A 17034-nucleotide genomic window follows, 5' to 3' on the forward strand; every position below is an offset into this window, starting at 1 on the left:
TTTCTAAATAGTTAAGAAATCATTCACATTTGTATTCTGCAAGTTTTTGAACTTAGGTTTAAAGATCTGAATTAATGGAATTGAAATACTTTAAATAAGTGAAAATCACACTTAAGCTTACCTCAAATGTAGTTTCCCATCTTCGCTATATTGAAAAATACAGGGGGCGGAGCCAAGATGGAGGAGTAGAAAGACGCACATACGCATAGCTCTGAACCCACAATCCATAGAACATCTACAAAGAAGTAACTCACGGATAATTCTGCACCCAGAGGCCACAGAACATTGGAGCGAGGGACATTTCTGTTCCAGAGAGGCCTGCAAACCTCTCGCAAAAGGTCCTTCGCGCCGCGGACTGGGCACTGGGACTGGGAGCTGAGTACAGCCCTGCCGCGCCCGCGGCACCGAGAGGAAAAGATCCGAGAGGAAAGATCCGAGCGGGCTTCAAGGACGGGATCTCCAGCGGCCACGCGGGTCCCTCCACCCACAGGTGACAGGGGTCGGTGAGAGGGTCTCTTTGGCGGGTCGAGAGGGGAGTGGGGTGCCCCATAACTCAGGCCCCCTCGGGAGGCAACAGCAGAGGTGGGAGCAGACCGGGGCTCCCCAAGCAGGCAGGAGCCTGGATCCATTGTTGAAGGTCTCTGCATAAACCCCCTGAGGGAACTGAGCCCCTTGTGGTGGCCCTGTCCCCACCTGAGCACCTGAACTTAATCTCACACTGAATAGCAGCCCCCGCCCAAAGCACTGAGGCTGGGAAGAAGCATTTGATTCTCAGACCTCAAGAACTGGCTGGGAGGATCCAGAGGCGAGGTGGGTGTGAGGAGAATATTCAGAGCTCAAGTCACTGGCTGGGAAAATGTTCAGAAAAGGGAAAAAAACCAAGACTATTGAGGGTTACTTTCTTGGTGAGCAGGTTTCTCCTCCCCTCCCTTCTGATGAGGAAGAGCAGTGCTCACCATCAGGGGAAGACACGGAAGTCAGTGCTTCTACATCCCAGCCCACTCAATGGGATAAGTTCTGGGAAAAGGTCTTAAAGAGCCCAAACAATTTTCAAAATCATGATAAAGAGGTGGAGGAAAAACTGGGAAGAGTAATAAAAGACTTGCAAGCAAAGTATGAACAACAAATCAGCACCCTGCTAAAGGAGACCCAAAAAAATGCAGAAGAAAATAACACCCTGAAAAATAGGCTAACTCAATTGGCAAAGGAGGTACAAGAAGCCAAGGAGGAGAAGAATGCTTTCAAAAGCAGAATTAGTCAAATGGAAAAGGAGATTCAAAAGCTCACTGAAGAAAATAATTCTTTCAAAATTAGAATGGAACAGATGGAGGTTAATGACTTTATGAGAAACCAAGAAATCACAAAACAAAACCAAAAGAATGAAAAAATGGAAGATAATGTGAAATATCTCATTGGAAAAACAACTGACCTGGAAAATAGATCCAGGAGAGACAATTTAAAAATTATGGGCCTACCTGAAAGCCAGGATCAAAAAAAGAGCCTAGACATCATTTTTCATGAAATTATCAAGGAAAACTGCCCTGAGATTCTAGAACCAGAGAGCAAAATAAGTACTCAAGGAATCCACAGATCACTGCCTGAAAGAGATCCAAAAAGAGAAACTCCTAGGAACATTGTGGCCAAATTCCAGAGTTCCCAGATCAAGGAGAAAATATTGTAAGCAGCTCGAAAGAAACAATTCAAGTATTGTGGAAATACAATCAGGATAACACAAGATCTAGCAGCTTCGACATTAAGGGATCGAAGGGCGTGGAATAGGATATTCCAGAAGTCAAAGGAACTAGGACTAAAACCAAGAATCACCTACCCAGCAAAACTGAATATAATACTTCAGGGGAAAAATTGGTCTTTCAATGAAATAGAGGACTTTCAAGCATTCTTGATGAAAAGACCAGAGCTGAAAAGAAAATCTGACTTTCAAACACAAGAATGAAGAGAAGCATGAAAAAGTAAATAGCAAAGAGAAGTCATAAGGGACTTTACAAAAGTTGAACTGTTTACATTCCTACATGGAAAGACAATATCTGTAACTCTTGAAACTATTCAGCATCTGGGTACAGGGTGGGATAACACACACACACATGCACACGCACACGCACACGCACACACACATAGAGACAGAGTGCACAGAGTGAACTGAAGAGGAGGGAACTCAAGCAGTGAGAGAGAAATATATTGGGAGGAGAAAGGGAGAAATGGAATGGGGCAAATTATCTCTCATAAAAGAGGCAAGCAAAAGACTTTTTAGTGAAGGGAAAAAGAGGGGAGGTGAGAGAAAAACATGAAGTTTACTCTCATCACATTCCACTAAAGGAAGGAATAAAATGCACAGTCATTTTGGTATGAAAACCTATCTTACAATACAGGAAAGTGGGGGAGAAGGGGATAAGCAGAGTGGGGGGGATGATGGAAGGGAGGGCACGGGGAGGAGGGAGCAATTTGAGGTCAACACTCATGGGGAGGGTCAGGATCAAAAGAGAGAACAGAAGTAATGGGGGACAGGATAGGATGGAGGGAAATATAATTAGTTCTTCCACAACACTACTATTATGGAAGTCATTTGCAAAACTACACAGATCTGGCCTATATTGAACTGCTTGCCTTCCAAAGGGAAAGGGTGGGGAGGGAGGGAGGGCAGATTGGAAGACAGGGGCAATCAGAATGCTCAGTGTTTGGGGGTGGGGGGAGGGGACAAAAGGGGAGAAATTGTGGAACCCAAAATTTTGTGAAAATGAATGTTAAAAGTTAAATAAGTTAATAAAAAAAAAAAAGAAAAATACAGTGCAAGTTGTGTTCTATGTGTGTATGTGTGTGTGTGTGTGTGTGTGTGTGTGTGTGTGTGTGTGTGTTTTCTTCATCTAGCTAGCTTTTTTTCTTGTATGATTTTCAAGCCTATCTCTCTTTAATGACTGTGAATCTCACTGAGGAGGCCCTGTATTGTTCTGGGGCACAACACTATACACAAAGGAAATTTGGAAAACTTCACTTGTAAGAGGAATGACTCTTTTATTTGAACTATGTGAAAGGCATTCTCCATGACACTTGTTAATGACTTTGTTACACATCTCTCTATTTTATGCCTTTCCTGATAGTGATATTCAGAAGGTAGTTGAACAGTTCTTTGAAATTCATGTAATTTTTTATGATTTTAACATATTCATTGTATAGGTGAACAGACTCCCCAGATCTATAATTGCTCCACCATGTCAAATGCTCTTTGTAATAAATAATAAACATATCAGAAACATATATTCTCTACACAGTTTAGTCAATTCTTTTTTTTTGACAGAATCAAAACATTTATTCAAACACCAGAAAGCCAAATCCATCATTGCAAGAAAGAAATCTATACATAATAACAATGGAGGGGGCACTACCATCCCCAAGACTTCCCTCTGTTAGGCTTCCTACAACCAGCTCCCTTAAACAAATCACAATCAAATTCTCACACTCACACTAGCTGCTGCCTTAGATGCCTGCTTCCTCTGTCCTTCCCAGCTCTGACTGGTCTGACCAACTTCCTCTCAACTCTGCTCTACCTCTGCCTCTTCCTGTTCCACCTTTTCAACAAGCTCCTCCCATCACAAGTGACTTAGGCTTCCATGTGATTTAAGCAGGTTACATGGGCCTATTAATGGATGGAAAAGATCTTCAAATTAAGCAAAAAAAAAAAAAATACATTAACAATACCATAGCTGGTCACCAATGGGACAAAGATGGAAGATACAGCCACAGAGATAGGGAGCTGTGTGGAAAGAGAAAGCAACAGTAAGTCTAAGCAAAGCAAGGCAAAGGAACTGCCAACCATGAGACCTTCCCACATCATCCAGAGACTTAAAGCTTGAACCTGTGACCTCCAGAAAGAATGAAGCAACGGGCACAAGAGAAAGTGAACTGGTCTCCACACCCACAACAGCACAAGGCAAGGACGTCACTAATTCGTACAGTGAGATTGTCTTCTATAAGTTGAATTACCAGGGAGGGGAATAGAGTTTAGCAGAAAGAGTGTCTTATTCTTTACAAAGGGTTTCCGTATTTGTTCTGTCATATAAACCTATGATGTTTAATGTATATATTAATAGTGCAGTCAATTCTTTGAGTGGAGATGAGAGCTGCAGAAGAAAACCATTTCTCAAAGTCTACCTATTTCCTTTCCATGTCTTCATAAAGAATATCCTCAGTGAAAATCACATTCAAAAATATTTTACAGAGATGAGAGACAAAGTTTTTGGATTAGGTGGTAAACGTGTTCTTGCTTTCTGAAGTGAAGTGATAACTGTCTTTTTCATCCCTAAATTTTTAAAATAATTTCCTCTTTGACATACTGCCACATTCAAAAGAACATCAGTTCAAAAATCTGATGATGTATGTTGTACTCCAACCTGTAATACTTAGAATCTAAATGATCTTTATCAAGTCATGTGACACCTCTGAGCCTTAACCTAAAAGACAACTCTACAAATATACATCACAAGATGGTCAATACCGAAATCTGATTGATTATTTATCTGGCAGCCAAAGGTAAAGAAGCTCTATATAGCGAGTTGAAACAAGACCCGGGGCTGACCATAACTCAGATAATGAACTTCTTATTGAAAAATTCAGACAAATTGAAGAAAGTAGAGAAAACCGTAAGACCACATAGGTATCACCTAAATAACCCTTATGAATATGAAGTGGAAGTGATGATTAGATTTAAGGAATTAGATCTGATAGAGTACCTGAATAACTATGGACAGAAGGTTACAATATTGTAGAGGAGGCAGCAACAACAACAAAAAAAACATTCCAAAGAAAAAGAAGAGCAAGAAAACAAAATGGCGGTCTGATGAGGCTTTACAAACAGCTAAGGAAAGAAGGAAAGCAAAAAGTAAAGGAAAAATGTAAAGATATACCCAAATGAATTCAGAATTCCAAAGAATAGCAAAGAGAGATGAATGGGCAATGCAAAGAAATAAAAGTAAACAACAGACTGGGAAAGATCTCTTCAAGAAAAGTAGAGATATCAAGGGAAATGTTTCATGAAAAATGGGCATGATAAAAGACAAAAATAGTAGGGACTTAACAGAAACAGAAGAGATTAAAAAACAAAAGTACTATACAAGAAAGATATTACCATCACCAGTAAACATAATGGTTTGGTTACTGATCTAGAGAGTGGAGAATGAAATCAAGTAGGACTTAGGAAGAATTACTAACAATAAGGCTAGTGCAGGTGAGAGAATTCCACCTGACCTATTTAAAGTCCTAAAAGATGATGTTGCTAAAATGCTACAATCAATATAACTAGCAAATTTGGAAAACACAACGGGGGACACTGGAAAGATCAATTTACGTCTCAATCCTAAAGAAAGACCATGCCAAAGGATGTTCAAATTGTTGAACAACTGTGCTCATTTCACACTCCAATAAGGTTATGCATAAGATTCTGCAAACTAATGAACCACGAATTACCAGAAAGGCAGGCTGGTTTTTGAAACATCTACTTCTGCTTCATTGACTACAACCTCTCAATGTGTGGATCTTCATAAAATGTGGCAAGTTCTAAAAGACATGGGAACACCAGATCATCTTACTGATCTTCTGAGGAACTTGTATATGGGCAAAGTAGCAACAGTTAGAACCAAACATGGAATAAATGATTAGTTTGAGGTTGGAAAGAGAGTACAACAAAGGTTGTATATTATCACCTTATTTAACTTATATGCACAGTACACCATATGAGATGTCATGCCAGGTGAATCAAAAGCTGAAATTAAGGTTGCTGGGAAATATATCAACAATCTCAGATATGCAGGTGACACAATCCTATGGCAGAAAGTGAAGAAGAATTAAGAAGCCTCTTAATGAGGGTAAAAAAGGAATGTATAAAACCTGGCTTGAAACTTAAAATGGGGGGGAGGGAAAATCTTTGCAATTGGTCCCATCATTTTCTGACAAATAGAGAAACTGGAAATTGTTATATTTTATATTCTTGGGCTCAAAGATCCCTGCTGATAGCAACAGCAGCCATGAAATTAAAAGTATCTTGCTCCTTGCAAGGAAAGCTATGGTAAATCTGGACAAAATACCAAAAAACAGAGACATCATCACCTTGCTGATAAAGATTCATATAGTCAAAGCTATGGTTTTTCTAGTAGTAATGTATGGCTGTGAGAGGTGGACTATAAAGAAAGCAGATCAACACTTTCAAATTATCATGCTGGACAAGACTTTTGAGAATCCCTTGGATATCAGAGACCAAACCAGTCAATAAATAAAGAAATTAATTCAGCCTATCCACTGGAAGATCAAATACTAAAAGTGAAGCTTAAATACTTTGGGCACATAGAGATGGCAGGATTCACTGGAAAAGACCATGATGTTGTGAAAGACTGAAGGCAAAAGAAAAAGGAGATGGCAGAGGATGAAACAGTTAGATAGTGTCATGGAAACAATTAACATGAACGTGGAAAAACTTTAAGTGATAGTGAAGGACAGAAGGACCTGGCATTCTGTGGTCCAAGAAGTTATGAACACTCAGACATGACTAAACAACTGAGAACCAACAAACTATTTTCCTGATGAATGACTTAAACAATTCCACAGATGATTTACCTTCATTTGGAAGTAGAATCTGCTAGTTTGAATTTCCTCTTTCTATTGGATATGTCAAACAACAGGAATGAATAAACATTTAATTATGAAAGATTCTGATTACATTTATAACACAAAGAATTTAATAATGATAATTTGAACGATCATCTCATTTACCTCCTTTATAAGGATTGGTTTTCAAAAGTGGAATATGGCTATATTATGATCTAAGAAGATCCTACACTTTTATGTTGATTAATCCTAAATTAAGCCCAGTGAATTATTTCAAATAAAATAAGCATCATATCACTTGTTCAAAAAAGATAAAAGGAAAATTTAAAAAATTTACATGTCCAAAGAAGTTAAACATTCCAATAATTCTGATCACAGTACTAACTGGCCAATGTAAGGTTATGATTTTTTTTTTAATTGAACACAATTTTCTTTCAATTTCTAGGTGAGGCAATTATTTACTTGCACTTACAATAAAGGGAGATCATGAATAAGTCCATCAAGTCCCCAAAGTCCCCTGCAAATGTTTTTCACCTAACATATTTGCATACTGCAGGTATACCTTATTTTTCAAAACCCTGCTATATGAATATATTATCTCATTTTATTTGGGTGACTGCATAATGGTAAGTACCAAGAACTGCACTTGGGAGTTGCAGGACTTGAATCTGAATTCCTATTTGGCTACTAATTCACTGCGTGACCTGGGGAAGTTACTTATCCATTCAGGGCCCAAGTTTCCTCATCTATAAAATCAGGAATGTTGGACTAGATGGTCCAGTAAGGTCCTCTACAATTCTCAATCTATTATCTTATAGTTGTCTCAACAACTTTCTGAAAGTCACTAAGTACTAAGAAAACTTACAAGGAAAAAAGTTACAGTTAGAATAGAACCAATTTATTTTTAGTTTTTCTAGATTTACAAAAGCACATCTGTTATGCACATTAAAAATGTAAACTGAAAAATAAAGTGGGCTCATAGTTTTATAGTTCTGAATCACTGACAATCAAATAACTCACATTTATTTTGTACTGAATAATCAGATTAATATTCAACCATATCCTAAACATAATGTCTAACAGACAAATCTACAATATGATATCATAGATAGTCTAAAATTTTAAAGTGCAAATGCTTCTACCAACATACTTGGAAGGAGTAGTGTAAATAGTACTGCAAATCTTTAAAAGAAGCAACTTTGTGTAAGAAACTTTACGTAGTCTTACAAGTGTGGACTACCAAGGTTACCTTCATGATTATTCTCGGTAGCAAGAGGTGTTAACTGAATTCTCAATTAATAACTTTTTTGTTTTCTCACTCTGCTGAATTGCTGTCAATACATAATCAATGACAGCTTCTATGGCACTGGTTTGTTTCTGTTTTGAGTGACAAAGAGAATCTTTGACATCTCTCTAGCTATGTTATTGTCTACCTCTTTTCTGACAGAAATCACTACTTTAAATAGTTTTTGGTAGTGTTTCATTTATTAAAAAATTCATGTATTTATTAAAGAACTTTCATATGCGTAAAGTGCTTCTGCATCAACTGGCAAATCCAAAGATCATCAATTTACTTCTCACTTTCTTAGATCTACAAAGTTACACTAATATACTTAGCCACTCTAAGGACAAATAAAGCAGCATTTTGCACAATAAAGAGTGTGGAAACATGCCATATGGAGAGGGTTATAAAATGAAGACTTACTTATGGAAAACATAAAATATGATTAATAGTATAAATTTTTGTACACCTGTCCCACAGACATGCCTCAAATAATACATACTTTAAAAAATCTTGCCAGAGAATGCATGAATTTTACCTGTGGTTATTTCTTAGCGACAATGCCAGGCCTATCTAATGTGCTACTTTTTTATGGTACATTTTCCCCGATAATAAAAACCTTACCTGTGAGAAGCTAGGCTAAAACTACACACTCATTTGTTTAATTAACTTGAAATGAGAGTCAGAGGCAAATGGTCCTGTCATTTCTGATTAATCACTGAAGTTATATGCCCTTTATTTAAGCAAACATTCTTGTGACTTTCTGAGGATGTGGTAACAATCAATCCCAAATAACAAACTTGGAGGAAAACATGCGGTACACTGACACTGGGAAAAGAAGTGAGAGTGAATGACAAATCAACTACTTCTTTCTAGAAAAGACGGAGGTGTTAAAACAGGAGACAAAACCATGAATCATGGTCTCTTTTAGTTCATATAAGACCTTAACCTCAGAACAACAGCAGAAGAGGCAGAGATGAAGATGATGAAGGCACTACCAGATGAAAGATAAGTGATTTGATGCCATTTTAAATAAGGTAAGTGCTTTTTTATTAGATAGCAAAAGAGGAGGCCAATTGAAGTAAGGAAAGAATTCCCCATAGACCTCCCAGTAAATAGTTATGAATAAAGGAATGATTACAGGGAGCAGATCTTTTAGCTGGGTTCCCCTTGTCCTTCCTAGTTTTATAAAAATACAATACCTGGAATTTATTTAAAGGGATATCAGTGTGCTGATCTCACTGTGTAGAAATCATGTCTGCTTTACTTCTAGCTGAGTTTGCTCCTCTTTCCATGAAGCCTGATAATCATAACCTTCAGAGAGTTGAATGCCTTTTTCTTTCATGGGATTTAAAGGTAGAAGGAATTTTGGTGACCACCTTGTCTAATCCCTAATTTTGCAAATAAGGAAACAGGAATAATGGGCTCTTGTTTAGGGATAGAGTATATACCTACTGAGGACTGGTGATAGACAGTCTTTCACAGCTAATCAAAGATTTTAAAATGAAAAGGGAAAAATGTGCCTCTATACCAAGCTAGATGCTACAGACTATAACTATAATGTAGCATATTCAGAAAATCATAGAAGACAAGATGTTTTTAAAATCCCCAGAGTTGTCAAGCCTCATATGGCTACACACTAATGTGCAAACTAGGAGTAATAATCAAGATGAATTAAAGATTTTAGGGTAAGGAAACACTGATATATCAGGTAAGACTAGGAAAGGGTAAGGTGGGATTCGTGAATAAAATATAGCTTTGGACATAACTCCAAAAGAGCAGAATAGGTAAAAGTGAAAGCAGAGTAGCACTGTGAACCAAGAAAATATATTTTAATATTACTATTACTATGACCAGCTTATCTCCTTTCTCAGTCATATAACTCTCTGGTAATATCTTTTGATGTGACAGCTAATAACAACAACAAAAAAAACCCCAACACTTTATAGACATGAGAATTACACTTTGAATTTTTTTAATTTTTATATGAAACATTCAGACTATAGAAAACTACTGGAAACTGGAGATATTTCAAAAAGTAGGTAAAGTTAATGTGAAATTATAATAATAACAATACTAGCTAATGTTTTTATAGCATTTTAAGGTTGGTTAAGCACTTATTATCTCATTTTATCTTTATAACAAGTCTGCGATAGGTACTATTTTGACCCCCATTTTGTTTTGAGCTTTGTATATCTGGAGACATGTGTGTGTGTATACTCATGCATATGTATATGCATATGCATATATATGTAAATTTGGAGATATATACATGTACGTATATACATACACACACAGACACACACAAATGTATAGCAATGTATAGCAATAATTCAAAAAAACTATCCTTTTACATGTGGCCATGCCTCCCATCAGTTCAGACTACAACCAATTCCTTATATTCAAGTCACCAAATATCAATGCACATGTTGCCTTGGTTTGGAGGATCTTGTCAAAATTTTAATAGGATGTCTCTACCTCTTTATTGTCTGTAACAGATGTTAGCATATAAGCTATAATTATCCTTAGGTTAATCTCTCTGCTTATGTTCACTGTGAGCATTGCACAGCAAGATAAACAAGTGTTCCATGAAATGATGTTTTTATTGCTTTGGGGCATATAATGAAAAATCAACTCTGCCAATTTGTTTGTCTGTCTGAGGAGAAGCTAAGAGACATACTTGCATTTCACTGCAACTGCCTTTTATTTTCTAGATTCAGTTATTGTATAAATGAAGGAAAATATTGATGTTCAATTCTTTCACCAGCACACAGATTTGATAATCACTGGATAAAGAGCTCTCGTTTTGATTACAACATCAGTATTTATAAACAATCTAAAGCTTGTGATTACTAATATTATTGTCCCCTCACTCATCACTACTACTTCAACACCACTGAGGAAGAAGAATTTGGCAAGGGCTGAGGGGCATTTTACATTTTTCTTAAGAATTTCCATGGACATAGAATTAATGAACCATCTTATTGGTGCAGTGTCTTTCTGTTCATAGTTAGACTTATTCTTGTACAAAAGGTATAGTCCTCTTGTTCGGATTTTAACTCAAAGTCTTTCCAACATGACAGAAATTGTCAAACTTTCACTTAAGCAAATTTGGAACAGGTTAAATGACTGAAGCCAAATAGCAGGTATAAATATGTTTAATATCCACCTGCAGGAAGATTCTTAGCTAATTGGTCCTAGAGAGTTATGACTGGGCCCAGCAAAATAACTAACTGCAGATATGATTGTTGAGCCACTACTAGTGATCTAAGAGATAACAGAGAGCAAAAGTACTAAAAGAATGGAGAAGGGGAATGATTATCCTAGTTTTCAAAAAAGAAAAAAAGGTGAGTTTGATTCAATCCCTGACCAAATTCTAGTTTTTTTGTTTGTTTTTGGAGAGTAAGTCTCTCTACCTTGCCCAGACTGGAAGTACAATGACCACTCAAGGGTTTGATCCTACTAATGATAGCTATGGAAACCTCAACCTGCTCCATTTCCCACCTGGGCCAGTTTGCCCCTCCTTAGGCAGCCTGGTTGCCCTTTATCTGGGGCATAACTTATTTGTGCTGGGTTTAGTGAGGATACATGGTCAGTTTTAGCCCAAATGAAGTTCAGAGGTTCCAAGCTCAAGCCATCCCCCAGTTCCGTTTTCCCTATTAGCAGAAATTATAGGCATGCACCAACCTGGTGTGTGTTCGTCCTTTGTTGCCGAAGAAGACCATGCCATCAGAGAAATAATGACATGACTTATACTTTACTTTGAGTGAGGGAGGCCTGTGCAGGTCACCAGCCTCACTTCTCCTCCAGAGCCATCTGAATCCAGGGACCAGATATTCATCAGGATGATTGGAGATGACCCAGGATGAGGCAATTGGGGTTAAGTGACTTGACCAAGGTCACACAGGTAGTGAGTGCCAAGCATCTGAGGTGAGATTTGAACTCATGTCCTCCTGACTCCTGCACTGGTGCCCTATCCACTGCACCACCTAGCTGCCCCACATGGTTATTGACATCTAGAAAAATTAGAGGCAGTTATGGAGAGCATAAGAAGAGGGTACTGTGGAATAACCTCATATCCTTTTTGCAAAGTGTATAAAACTGGTAGGCCAGGGATTGCTGTAGATGTCCTTTGCCTAGACTTTGCCAAAGTATTTAAAATGATCTCATGCTATCTATACAGAAATGCTGGAGAGATGGGAAAAGATAATGGCATAATTGGGAGGATCTGGAAGTGGTTTAATGACAATTCCCCAAAAGACATTAACGGCTTAATAACAGTTTTGACAGGGATCTCTAGTAGAGTGTGGCAGGGTCTATTCTATGTTGTAGAAGATTTTTATCAATGACGTGGATAAAGGTATATGAAATGTGAAGGTGGTACAAAGTCTGGAGGTATAGCTAAAAAAGTGCATGACAAAGTCAGGATCTAAAAAGTAAAATGTAAGCTCTGTGAATACAGAGACTCTTACTTTTACTTCTGTATCCCTGTTCCTAGCTCAGTGCCTGGCACACAACAGATATGTAATGAATGGTTACTGAATTTAATTGAAAAACATTTTGATAAGCAACAGCATGCCTGAAAAGATCTGGGTATTTAAGTGGCTTGCAAGCAACATATGAGTCAACAATGTCATACAACAGAAGAAAAAAACTAGTAAAATCTGGGGCTATATTAGGAGGAATAGCATCTAGAGCTAGGGAGGTATGACCTGTCTTTGCTCTCCTGTTTAGACCGTATTTATGCTCAGCTCTATGTATGACATTTTAGGAAAGACACTGAAAGCCTAAGTGCAACCACAATGGCCAACAGTTTAAAAATTATGGCATGGGCATGTAAGAATTGGTTAAAGGATAGAAAAGGAAATTCCATTTAAAGTTACAGGAAACACTATAAAATATCTGAGTCTACCTGCCAAAACAAAACCAGGGATTATATGAACACAATAACAAAATACTTTTTGCACAAATAAAGTCAGATCTAAGTAAGTGGAAAAACATCAATTCCTCGTGTTAGGTTGAGCTAATACAATAAAAATGACAATTATTTAGTGCCATACAATCAAACTACTAGATAATTATTTTCTAGAGCTAGAAAAAACAATATCCAGATTCATCTGGAAGAACAAAAGGTCCAGAATATCAAGGGAACTAATGAAAAGAAATGCTAGGAAAGGTGGCACAGCTCTACCACACCTCAAATTGTATTATAAACCAGCAATCATCAAAATCACTTAGTACTGGCTAAGAAACAGAGGGGTAGACCAGTGGAATCGGTTAGGTACAAAAGACACAATAGTCAATGAATACAGCAATCTACTGTTTGATAAACCCAAGGACCCCAGCTTCTGGGATAAGAACTCACTGTTTGACAAAAATTGCTGGGAAAACTGGATAACAGTGCGGTGGAAACTGGGCATAGACCAATGCCTGTGACACTGTACACAAGAAAAAAGTCCAAATGGATACATGACACAGGTATAAAGATTGATACTACAGACAAATTAGGGGATCAAAGAATAGTGTATTTGTCAGATATATGGAGAATGGAGAAACTTTTGACCAAACAAGAGACAGAGAACATTATGAAGTGAAAAATGGATAATTTTGATTACATTAAATTGAAAAGTTTTTGGATAGTGTCTGTGATAAAGGTCTGATTTCTAAAATATATAGAGAACTGAGTCAAATGCACAAGAATACAAGTCATTTCCCAATTGATAAATGGTCAAAGGATATGAACAGGCAGTTTTCAGAGGAAGAAATTAAAGTTTTCTATAGTCACATGAAAAAATGCTCTACATCATTATTGATTAGAGAGATGCAAATTAGAATAACTCTGAGGTACCACATCACACCTATCAGATTGGCTAACATGACAAAACAGGAAGATGATAAATATTGGAGAACATGTGGGAGAGTTGGAACACTAATTCATTGTTGGTGGAGCTGGGAGCTTATCCAACCATTCTGGAGAGCAATTTGGAACTCTGTCCAAAGGGCAACAAAAATGTGCATACACTTTGACCCAGCAATATCGCTTCTAGAACTGTTTCCCAAAGAGATCATAGAAATGGGAAAGGGTCCCACATGTACAAAAATATTTACAGCAGCTCCCTTTGTGATGGTCAAAAACTGGAAATCAAGGGGATGCCCATCAATTGGGGCATGGCTGAACAAGGTGTGGTATATGAATTTAATGGGATACTATTGTGCTATAAGAAATGATGAACAGGAAGACTTCAGAGAGGCCTGGAAAGACTTATATGAACTGATGCTGAGTGAAAGCAGCAGAACCAGGAGCAGTTTGCATACAGCAACAACCACAATGTACAAGGAATTTTTCTGGTAGACTCTGGTACCTCATTGCAATGCAAGGACTAAAAAAATTCCCAATGGACTCTTGAGGCAAAGTACCTTCCACATCCAGAGAAAGAACTATGGAATTGGATCACAGAATGAAGCAGATTGTTTTTTTGTACTATGTTTTGTTTTATGGTTTCCCCCATTCATTTTAATTCTTCTACGCAACTATGACTGAGGTGAAAATGTATTTAATAGGAAAGTATGTGTAGCACCTATATAAGATTGTATGCCATCTCAGGGAGGGAGCGGGAAGGGAGCAGGGAAAAAATCTAAGATATATGGAAGTGACTGTAGAACACTGAAAACAAATCAAATAATTTAATAAAAAAAAGAATTGGTTAAAGGAACTGGACATGTTTAGTTTCTATAAGAAGGGACAGAGGGTCATTCAATGTCTTCAAGTATTTGTAGGGCTCTTACATGCAAGAGAGACTAGATATCTGGAATGTACACAGACAGCAGAATTAGGAGCAACTGGAGCCAGAGGACAGAATTAGAGTCAAAAGTTACAGAGAAGAAACTAACTTCTATATAAATAAAAATCTCTTTAACAATTAAAACTATCTAAAAATAGAATGGGCTGCCTGGGGAGGTACTAGGTTTTCCTTCAATAGGGGCCTGCAAGTGAAGGATGGATAAACACTATTTAGAGATATTATAGAGAGTGATTCACAATTGGGAATGAATCAGACTAGATGATATCTAAGATTTCTTTCAACTTTGAGAATTTAAGGAAGACAGGCCCAGATATTCTAAGAAGTGAGTTTTTCAAGGTTATGCTAGAAGCAAAATGTTCCATGTTTGGAATCAGGTCTTTTGACTCCAAATCCAGTATTCTGCATGTTATTATTCAAACATCTTCCAATGAGATAATAAGAAATATTGTCACTCAGATCATTCTGGAAAAAGGAAGTATAAAGAAGACTGAAGACTGTGCATGTAGGACATTCCCTTGACTTCCATATTGAGGGAGGTCATATTACACATTCTGTAATATGAAAAGGATATGAGATTTCCAAAATCATCAAAAGCATGTAGCTAATTTTACCTTCGCAGATGGAGAAAAGCTGTATAACACTGTTTACGGAACTCTTGATACTGCTCACTCTGTGTTCCTCCCATGCCTTCCACCATTTCTTTATTCAGCTTCATTGGAGGAGGGAGAGGCTTGGGATCTCGACCCAAAATATATCCAAAGTCTATGTGGAAGAGTTTGCCTACATTTGGAGAAAAGACAATATTTGTTTCTATTCAGTTCTTTGAAATTAAAAATGAGAAGCTTATTAATTCATACTCTCAGAACTATGTATCTAATTAGAACTCATACCTTCTTTTTTATAAGGCTTACCAGCTCATGATAAGGTACATAAAATATATTACCAAACAATCATGAGGTTACACGTGATCTTCAAAATTTCTTCAGTTCATACCCTCAACATTTCAAAGCCACATTTATACCATATGAGGTAAGTGACTACTTTTATTTTTGAGACAAAGTCAATAACCTAGCCTACTACTTAAGACATAGCTGGGATTTCATTCTTTTTACATAACAAATCTCTTAACATATAGATTAAACTTACTCTGATTCATTCAATCTTCAACAGAAATAGGGAATGTCATTACAACTTCAAATACAAGAAGATATTTTATTAAATCATCTCTCAAATTACTCTTCTTCATCCTGAGTAACCCCTTGTTCCTTTACCTTTTCTTTCATTTTTCTTTATAAATTGTTTCTTTCAAATATATATATATATATATATATATAATAACTGATAATTCTCTACTGAGCCATTTCTAGAGTGATGGCAGGTTTTTTTGTTTTGTTTTCTGGGGGTTTTAGTGGACTGCAAGCTTAATGAGTCAGCAATATGATATCACAGCCAAAAAAACTAATGTGATCTTGGGCTGCATTATAACTTGGCACAGCTTCCAAAAATAGGGAATTAATAGTTCCACTGTACTCTGCACTCATCAGAACTCTTCTGAAGTATTGCATTCAGTCCTGTGCACCACAATTTAAGAATAAGAATGATGAATTGAAGGATGTTTAGAGTATGGCAACCAGAGTAGTGAAGTGTCTTGAGTCTATGCTATATGAGGACCTCATGAAGAAACTGGGAATATTTAGCCTGGAATTTTTTTTTTCAAAGGGGGAGCACAGAGGTCATGATTGCTATCTTCAAGTATCTTAAAGGTTGTTATGTGAACAACATATCAGACATTCTATTTGTCTATTCAGGACAGAACCAGAAACAATAAGCAAAAGTCAAGAGGCAAATTGAGGTTTGATGTCAGGAAAAACTTCCTAACAATCAGAGCTGTCTAAAGGTGAATAATAATAATAATGATGATAACAATAATGATAGCTGACACATATGAATATATGTGTATATACATAGGTATATGCATGTGTGTGCGCGTGTGACTTTAAAATTTGTAAAGTACTATGCAAGCATTATCCCAGCTGACCCTCATAACTCCTTGAAGCAGTTACTTCAGGTACTGTTCCTATTCTGCATATGAAACAAAAGATTATAAAAATTAAATGAATTGCAAACAGTATCCCACCAAATTCTGAGAGCAGATTCACATCCAGGTCTTTCTAATTCTAACATTCTCGGCAACTGTCAAAGACTATATAAGTTGCATAGAAAGAATGAACTGCATTGCCACAGAAAGTTTTCTCACCTGACAATTCAGAGAAGTCAAGAGTCCCTTCTCTGTCTCTAGACTGAGAGAATAAGAACCAAAACAGGGACTGGGCCTCTGCT

General features: G+C 37.1%; 1 protein-coding gene across 4 annotated transcripts in view; it reads right to left on the minus strand.

Annotated features, from left to right (window-relative positions):
* Positions 1–17034, minus strand: part of PIK3C3 (phosphatidylinositol 3-kinase catalytic subunit type 3) — a 199007-nt gene that overhangs the window by 35050 nt on the left and 146923 nt on the right. For all 4 annotated transcript variants that reach the window (XR_011966213.1, XM_072605264.1, XM_072605266.1 and 1 more), the window contains one exon: positions 15306–15474. Coding sequence is in view for 3 of the 4 variants with exons in the window: in XM_072605264.1 (XP_072461365.1) it covers positions 15306–15474 (169 nt within the window). In the remaining variant the exon portion in view is untranslated. The remainder of the gene's footprint in view (positions 1–15305; positions 15475–17034) is intronic.

This window comes from Notamacropus eugenii, chromosome 4 (assembly GCF_028372415.1).
Source record: "Notamacropus eugenii isolate mMacEug1 chromosome 4, mMacEug1.pri_v2, whole genome shotgun sequence".
In the NCBI taxonomy this organism is placed as follows: Eukaryota; Metazoa; Chordata; class Mammalia; order Diprotodontia; family Macropodidae; genus Notamacropus; species Notamacropus eugenii.